The following is a 9,821-nucleotide window of genomic DNA, read 5'->3' as shown; positions in this document are numbered from 1 at the left end:
TTCTTTAAACTGTTGGCATAAATGTACTAACAATACAAATTTGTGAAATCTAAAGAATGATTAGACATCCTCTGTTCAGTGTTCATTCTCTGCTCATTGTTTTGATTTTCTTTGATCTGTTTATAAAAGAAAGAATATCAAAGCTCACGAACAATTCTTTGATAATAAAAGGTGAATTACTGAATGAGCAGCTCTTAGTCTTTGTCTTCTGCACAATGGATGTTCATCTTCAGTCTCATGTGTCTCACTGTGGGTTTCCTGAAGAAGTCTGTTTAATCTTCACACTCAAACTAAACTGAGACCCTGAACCTTCACCAGTTTTCTGTGGTTTTGATCTGGACGGAAAAAACAGTCTGTTCATTATGCAAACTCAAAAACACCTCCAGGGTTTGTGACAGAAGGCATCAAACATGCCATTTTCAAGTTTCTGAATATTACAGGAGTAACAAATCATTTAAAACATGCAAATAAATATTGTTTATTTGCATATACTGTGATTATCTAGATCAGTTCTGGGGGTGATACAAAATAAAATGCATAAAATTATTATTCAGATTTCAGAAAGTACAAACTTTTCTCACTGTCTTTCATGATGATAATTAGATAATCATGCGTTTATACTGTATTTCTAGATGTTTTCTCTGGTAACACTGATTTAATCAGTAAAAACTAGATTTAGTCATTGTCTGTTGAAGCCATGACAATTCTTGACAATTCAAATATAATATAAAAATTAATGTAAATAATAATTTATTCTCTGATTCTACAACTTTAAATAGGAGCAATAAAGAAGAAATAATAGCAAGAAATGTTTATTTTTGTTTATTTTTCAGTTAACATTTGGAAAAATATTTGAAAAATTAATGTTTATTTTTCAATTAATAAAATAAATGATTCTACTGTAAAACATCATAACAATTAGCAAGAGCAAGAATGAACTTAAAAAAGAAGCATCAACAAATGTATTTTGCAGGTACAAATCTAAAGCAGGTCAAAGACAGAAAATATTCAGAAAGATGAGAAAGAGACAACTGTTTAAGAGCTGCTATAAAGAGTCTTTATTAACTGCCTAAGGCTGCTGTGTCTCTATATGTGGAGTGGAAACTTTACAGTATCTTCTAAAAGTGTCAGTCAAGGGTTTTACTTCCTGTCCTCATCACACCCTCAGATAAACTGAGATGACAAACTATTTTAAACATGTGGAAAAAAAAAACAAACTGTAAAAAAAAAAAAAAAAAACAAACAAAACACAGCAACGGAAACTTTAAAGTGACTCCTGATTCACGCACTGAACTGAACAACCCTCATCACAACAAAAAACTGTTCAACACTACATTATGAATTATAATAACATAACATTTTAATAAACAAACTCTCAATGTAAACAAGTATATATATATATATATTTATATATATATATATATATATATATATTATATATATATATATATATATATATATATATATTATATATATATAATAGTCATAATCATATCATAGTCTATTTTTTGTAAAATACCGATGTGGGAAGATCTGTAATCTGTAAAGTGAGTTAGTTGAGTCTCATGCGGTGACTGATCGTGGTGTAATCAGAGTGAATCTCATTCTTTCTGAATCTGACTGTAGCTTCACTGAGAGACTCTTCATGCTTCTCGAAACTGACAGCAGCGTACAGGAGCCCATCAGAGGGGATTGTGGGTAATTCATCATGAGTGTTCATTTGAGCTGATCCATGATCTGAGAGAGAATCATGTCTGCTGTCTGCACATGATGACTTGACATGGATATGAGAGAAAATTAATTTTAAAATGAGAAAATATCTCATAAGCAGAATATACAAATACACACAAAGTGTAAAGTGTAATTGTATTTTTTTTTTTTTTTTTTTTTTCTGTTTTTTGATTTTCTTTCTTATTAATAAAAATAAAATGAATTGATCAGAGAAAGACAAACTATCAACATCAAATGTCAGCAACATCTGAGACAGAAACTTATTGAGTGAGATTTACTGAAGCAGCTCAGAGACAATCAAACAATTTAATTAAACAAATCAAGAGATAAATAATGAACCCAAGCATCACCTCGTCTCTTGTGTCTTAATGTGCACACAGTCAGAGTGAATCCAGCGATCAGCAGCAGAATCACACACACACTAATAATGATGATCATGGAGAAACCTGAGAATAAAACACACAGACAGAGTGATAGATAAACTTCATGCATTAGAAATACAATTAACCCTCTGGAGTCGATTAACGCGTATACGCGTTTTGGGGTATTTTCTCCTGATAACCCCGAAAAGAACTTAAATTACACTTTCAGTTTTGATCGTACAGATAAGTGTAAAGTAGCAGGGAAAGTAGCACATTTTAGTCTCTCTTTTGCAGACATGCACTCAACTCTCGTTCATCTCTCTGTGAGTCTCATGTGGGTTTCTTGAATAAAGACCGTTAGTTCTTCACAGCCGAATTAAACTGACTCTGAACCTTCAGCTCATCTCTGTGGTTTTGATGTGAAATGAAAACACCCTGTTCATCAAACACTAAACACCTCCTGCATTTATGAGCAATGTCACAAAACCAGATTCAAAGGTTTCTTAAGCAATAAAGGAATTTTTCATGAAATTACAAGGAATCACAGACACACACACACACACACACACACACACACACAAGGTTTCAAAAATATACATAAAAATAATACATGTCTGAAATAAAATTCCATAAAAATCCAGAGACTCAGATGTGCAGTAGGCCAATCATTTTATCTGAGGATAAATTACTACATTGATATCTACTGAGTTATGTGAAATAAAACACAAACTTTAGTGTGTTAAATTTAAGAGAAACTATATATATCAGGGTTCCTGACAGCAAAAACATGGCGAGTGTGAAGTAAAGAAAAGTGGACACTGAAAATAGATGATTCAAATGTGAATGGACTGAACAGTTTTGAGAGAGTGGTACCATCTTTGTTATGGATGTTGGTTCGCAGTGAGTTCACAGCTTTAACGTAAGTTTGTTTTAGCATAATTTATTTTCAAGATCTGAGGTAAAATATCTATTGTTGCTTTCACTATGGCTGCTAAGATCACGCAAAATAGTATTCAAACTCACATTAGACACTTTTAACATTGAATAAAGTACATAATCATTACCTAAGAGTATCACTGTCATATTTTGTATGTTGTTCCTGCCGCGACGTCGCAGAAAATAAAAACCTTTTCTAAAATAGAATCCCGTGTCGCTTATTGTCACGTGTTGCTGTCGCGGGTGGTTAGGACAAAAACTACATCGAAAAGATACTTTTTTTATCGCGTCGCGTCACGTCTGGTTGGGACAGACTGTGTTACGGTTTGATCCTCCTTCAAAAATGTAAGTATAAAAATATAAATGCTGGCAGATCTAATAACTGAATCTGCAATTAGGGAAAGTGGAGAGAAGAGATCCAGGCTGGAGATGAGCAGGAACAGTTGATTTGCATGGCAGACATGGAGAAACGGATTTTTTGTTAGTTTATTTGTTTTTATATTCAACAGGCAAAGTTCTTCTGTATCTAAATGCAAAAAAATATATATATTATATATATATATATATATATATATATATATATATATATCATAATTGTTTGAATAAAACAGACTACTGGGGGGAAAAAAATCTGAATATTTATCTTGTGACCATCTTTTGAATATTTTAACAAAACCAACAATAATATAATAATTGTAATAATGATATTTATTATTATTGAATGACTTTAGAACGACCCTCTCAGTGTCACACAGGAAGATCTAAGTGTTCATATTTGACAATGTGAATAAAATAAAGTTATCTTACTCCTGTCCTTATCTTTGCTGATATTTAAATGCACTTCAGTGATGGCGTGAGCTCCACACCAGTATATCCCAGAATCCTCTTCTCTCAGATCAGTGATGTTCACAGTAAAGACTCCAGCAGATGCTTCATCACTGAAAGAGAATCGATCATCTCTGATCGTCTCCAATGAAACTCCATCCTTCACACACATGGGGGCTTCATGTGCTTTGCAGAAGCTTTTCTGATCTTCATCCTGATGTTTGCACTGGATTGACACGTCGTCTCCTTCATACTTAGTCAAGTTCAGCTCTGGAAGTGATTTCAAACACAAGAAGATCAATTCACAGCCGGAGTTTGACATATTCAGATGAAGAAACCTTCCTCACCCTCGTTCATGATGACCATCAGATGAGTGTGAAGATAATTGAGCTCTGTTTCTAATGTCACTGCACACCAGTATTTCCCAGCATCCTCTGCTGTCAGAGCAGTGATGCTCCCAGTGAAGACACTTGCAGTGACGTCATCTTTCAGAGTCAATCTGTCAGTCTTGGTCTCTTTCTCTTCTCTCACAGTCTCACTGAGAGGATTTCTGTCTCTAGTGGAGCACTTCCCCTTACAGAGAGACTTTGGCTTTGATTTATAGATTGAATCATAAGGGCAGAAGATCTCAGCAGACTCTCCTTCACGTCTCACTACTGGAGCCACTGAAAACAAACAAACACAGACATTTAACACAAATGATTCTGAACAGACAGTGTTTATTACAGTGAAATCATCTGAATGGACTCACTGATGAGGTTGAGCTGAATTTTAGTGGTCAGGGAGATGAAAGACAGATACGTGTCTCTGGTTTCTGCTCCACACCAGTAAACTCCAGCATCTCTCACACTCACATTACTGATGCTCACTGTAACAACTCTCTCTTCATTTCTCTCTGATGAACCACTCGTTTCTGTCACTTTAGATGAGCTGATGTTCTGGCAGATGTGATTATCATCCTCTTTACAGAAATGAACTTTATGTTCCTCTGGAAGCTGACAGGAGATGTTGACTTCTTCACCAAGATACACAGATTCAGTCATGCTATTTGGATATTCTGGATCTACAAAGCAAGACAGGTTTACACAAAAGTCATAATAGTTACATCATACATGCAGTTAAAGTATTCTGTGTTCCTCACCGTGTTTGATGCTCAGCTGTAGTTCAGTGAAGCTCTCAGTATAGTCAGATTCTTTCACTCCACACCTGTATGTTCCTGCATCTGCAGCTTTCAGCTCTCTAAAAAAACACCATCAAGACTCCTGCACTGAAAGTGAAAAGTGAAAGTGAAAGTGACGTGACATTCAGCCAAGTATGGTGACCCATACTCAGAATTCGTGCTCTGCATTTAACCCATCCAAAGTGCACACACACAGAGCAGTGAACACACACACACTGTGAACACACACCCGGAGCAGTGGGCTGCCATTTTATGCTGTGGCGCCCGGGGGCAGTTGGGGGTTCGATGCCTTGCTCAAGGGCACCTAAGTCGTGGTATTGAAGGTGGAGAGAGCACTGTACATGCACTCCCCCCACCCACAATTCCTGCCGGCCCGAGACTCGAACTCACAAACCCTTCGATTGGGAGTCCGACTCTCTAACCATTAGGCCACCATTAGGCCACGACTTCCCACACATGTGATCATATAAAGCTGGTATATATATCACTGGTGTCGTCATATAAAGAAACATCTCCATTCTCCATCCATTCATCCTGAACTCCTGGATTCTTCCTCTCTGAACATCCGTCTGATTCTTTACAGATGTATTTTGGTTTGGTTTTGTATTGAGGATGTTCACACTTGATCATCAGACCACCTCCTGAGTAGCCAGTCATTCTAGACACACCCACTACATCTGTTTATCACAAATATCACTTTATATGTACATCAAATTATAATAATATACAGATAATATATTTGATTTCATTCAAGTCAAATATATTATTAAACATTAAACTCAGAATGACTGTACTGGGATACAGCAATGAAAGGTAACATCTGTATCTACAGTGTACTCACCCAGAAAAAAATGTAGATGAACAGTAGTAATAATGTAGTAACTGTACAAGAGTGTGTTGATCTGAACGCCACATAAATAAACTCCTCCATCATCTGGTGTCACAGCAGAAATTATCACAGTTATTAATTTTTTATCTTTTCTTTTAGACATACTGAACCTTCCATTCCTTTTCAATGAACTGTTTATAATCTCATCAATGGAGTCTTTTCCCTCTTTGAATATGATCTTGGGATTATTAATATGATTCTGTGAATATTCACATTTAAAAAAGGAAGTTCGTTTCCTTCTTCCCTCCACTCTCGTTGACACTTTACAACATGGATCTGTCATTTATACAAAAGAGAACATTTATATAACATGTACTGTATCTGGGATGTTTTGTTAAGCAGATGTAATGAGGTTGCATAAAAATGCCATGCCATATGTATGTCTGTGATATTAGTTCAGCAAAGCACAAACCTTCAGCCAAAGCAGAGTGTTTGTCACTTAAATTAACTTACAACAAATTAAGGTTTAATTTTTTTAACATAGTTAATGCATTAAATATCTTAACAATGAACAGTAATTGTAACAATAACAATCCCCAGCTTTTATTAATCTAGTTTAACCTAAATAGATACTCGTACAAAATACAGATGTACATTTCAACATCTCAGTATGTATAAATGAACATGAATACCATTTTATTTTGATAGGGTTTTTTGAACAGTCTTTTGACAATAAATTTTTTTAAAAATTTGTGAATTTTTTCTTATTAGATTATTGTTAAATTGTCTGATTAATATCTGCTAACTTTTTACTGTGATTGTCTCTCAACAGGCATTCTACTGACTATACATACTTTTTCAAGTACATGTCAACTTATTCTAACCCTAACCCTACCAGTCTACTAATACTGTACTAACAGTACACTCTAAAAAATGCTGGGTTAAATATAACCCAACGCTGGGTTAAAAAGGGACCAACCCAACAGTTGGGTTGTTTTGACCCAGCAGTTGGTAGAGGTATAAAGTCCAGGGGTCAGAAAGTAAAAGTCCTGCCATATGTTTATTCCACCCGTGAACTCAGCAAGCTGTTTTAACCAGAGGAGAACCAAGTCATTCCTTTCACATCACAAACGAGTCTCGAGTCAGATCCCAAGTCCTCAAAGAGTTAAAGTTAATGAGATAATTAAGTGACTAATTAAATGAAGATTGTGCATTAGTGATGAACACCTGCTGTTAACAATCAACTTAACAGAAGAAAAGAGAAACACAAGAACTACAACTGACTCCAGGCACAGCCTTGGATGAAATATAATGATTTATTTCTTTTTTTTAAAAGCACACAAGATGCCACCATAACTGTGGTCAAGGTTTGCTTTAATTAGTCTCTTGACCCTTTTAATAGTTCAAAGTAGTTGGTTTCTAAGCAATTGCAATATTGTTTCACAGCAAACATTTGTGCATTGCTGAATCAAAAGCTTGAAGTAGCAGAGTAACTTGTGATTTCTGCTAATAACTCATGTTGTTTGTTTATAGTAAATTTGTATCTCTCTTTGGTTTATTGTTCATGGTTTGTTACTGTATTTGTATAACTACAAAAAAAAAAAACTATTAAACAAATGCCATCTTAATGTGTCAATATTGAATAAAAAAAAGCTATATCAGCTCAGGAATTTAGCCATGAACATTTATCATACTTTCCTCAACAGTGGTGACAATAATTTTTCATACTGCAGTGCATGATGGGAGTTTTTACTATGGTGTTACCCAGCATTCATTGCATCATGAAGCATTTTGTTGATTGTCACCATTGTTGAGATTGGTATACTGGTTCTTGATGTCTCTCTGTGTCTAAATAGTATAGTAGTTTTTATTTTTTGGTGTATTATATGTATATATACACACATATACTTCTTTTTTTTATTAATTCACTATATATTTTAGAACAACAGTGTTCTGTAGTTTCACATAGTTCTTAATGCAAAGCCTGAACATGTAAATGGAAGCAAGTTATTTTAAATGAAATCAGGCCATTTCATGACGCTTGTTTCATCGCATATAAACAGCAAATATTTCATCATTGTAAAACACCACATGCATTTCTACAGAGAGAGAGATCTAGCGCAACAAGTCAAGGGTCAAGAGCACAAACTAAATCAAACACTGATCTCCATGATGGTGGCATCATTTTAACCAATAAAACATCAACATCTGATCCTCTGTAATTTCCAATAACAGCATGTGTTCATCATTAATGCACAATCATCATTTAATTAATCACTTATTTATCTCATTAACTTTAACTCTTTGAGGACTTGGGATTTGACTTGAGACTTGTTTGTGACTTGAAAGGAATGACTTGGTTCCTCCTCTGGTGAAATCAGCTGCTGAGTTCATGGATGGAGCAAAAATATGGCAGGACTTTTACTTTCTGAACCCTGGACTACCCACCTCTGGTCAAAATAACCCAACCGCTGGGTCAAAACAACCCAACCGCTGGGTTGGTCCCTTTTTAACCCAGCACTGGGTTATATTTAACCCAGCATTTTTTAGAGTGTACAGAGCTAGTAGATATGTAGGTGCAGCCTTACTTATAGTCAACAGAATGTGTTGAAGGGACCATCAAAATAAAGTGAAACCAATAAGTTAATGTGTTATGAACAAACAATAACTTATTTTTAACATTATTAAATTTCTAAATAAATGAACATTAACCTAGATTTATAAATGCTTTAAAAATTGTGTTCATGTTAAATTATGTTAACGAATTGAGCTGCTGTAAAGTGTTACCAATTAAAACAAGATAAAGTACTGTAACTACATCGCACCAGCTATACTGTCGGTAAATGGATCCTACACCAACCCTCCAATGTCAAGATCCCTTCTTGCCCCCAGAGTCCATTTTTGAAAAAAAGCAAATTAAGCATTCAGTAAACGCAGCCCTGTAGTTCATAATGTCAAAATTTACTCACCATTTATCACATTCAGATGTATTTCAATAACCTCTGAACCTGAAAGTCCAATCTTGTATCTTCCAGAGTCCTGTGCATTTAGTTCTCTGATTAAGAGCATGACGTTTCTGTTTTTGTTGAGATACAAAGTGTATCTTCCTTTATTAATCCATTTAGCTTGTTTTTTGTTGTCTATTATTATATACCACTTGCCACTGGTTTGTTTTTGTAGATTGTGATTGTTATCGGGTGAAAACCTGCCAGAATCAACAAGAACACTTCCTCCAGAATATCCAGTCACATCAATATCTTGTACTGCATCTGTCAGTCAGATTAATACTGTGATCAGAAAGATGATGAACAGAAAACAGCATCATTACTGCAGTGATGAAAGAGAAAAGCTCTGACCTGAGATCAGGTAGAAGGTGAAGAAGATGAGGAGGATCTTCATTGTGACTTGAGTTCAGTCTTCTTTATGCTGAATGATCTCTGTGTGAATCTCTCTGTCTCTACACCTGTCTGCTTTAGTTACTTCCTCTTTATTCAGCTCTTTATCAGTAATGAACAGCTTTACTGGCTCCTCCCTCCATCACCACTGACTGAAGATCACATTAATCACACTGAAAGAGCGCCACCTAGTGGAGGATACAGTGTCTGATACTGAGAGATCAGACAGGTTTCATGTTCTCCATATGAGGCCAAATGACAGTAAAATTAAATCGGTCAGCATTATTTAAATGTTCCACAAGAGGGCGCAATTACAATTTACACGCAAACCATCTTGGTGGCCCCAGTAAACTTTAAATGATTTAAATAAATAAAAACAAAACATGATGAAAATGTTAAAAAACCAAGATATAGTACAAAATATACCACATACAACTAACATTAAATAATGAATTCAGACATCAGGAAGTGTACATGTACATGAGTCACAAAGGCTGATCCACTCTCATATATAATAAGCATCTTGAGCAACTTCACTCTTTATCTAATAGCATCATCTTTCT

At 35.1% G+C, this 9,821-nt stretch overlaps 1 protein-coding gene across 1 annotated transcript; it reads right to left on the bottom strand.

The window, feature by feature from the left end:
* Window positions 1-1,961: 1,961 nt before the first annotated feature.
* LOC122135799 (polymeric immunoglobulin receptor-like) lies at window positions 1,962-9,533 on the bottom strand. The gene is made up of 9 exons (XM_042716057.1): window positions 9,220-9,533; window positions 8,833-9,132; window positions 5,876-6,199; window positions 5,523-5,711; window positions 4,606-4,917; window positions 4,202-4,519; window positions 3,837-4,124; window positions 2,082-2,177; window positions 1,962-1,978 (listed from the first exon to the last, which is right to left on the bottom strand). Exons 1-9 carry the CDS (start codon window positions 9,260-9,262, stop codon window positions 1,962-1,964), a joined length of 1,887 nt encoding a protein of 628 aa, XP_042571991.1. The 5' UTR covers window positions 9,263-9,533.
* Between the last annotated feature and the right edge of the window lie 288 nt (window positions 9,534-9,821).

The sequence above is a fragment of the Cyprinus carpio genome, chromosome B1, assembly GCF_018340385.1.
Source record: "Cyprinus carpio isolate SPL01 chromosome B1, ASM1834038v1, whole genome shotgun sequence".
NCBI lineage: Eukaryota > Metazoa > Chordata > Actinopteri > Cypriniformes > Cyprinidae > Cyprinus > Cyprinus carpio.
Note: the sequence above shows the minus strand (reverse complement) of the source record. Positions and strands in the feature narration are given on the sequence as shown.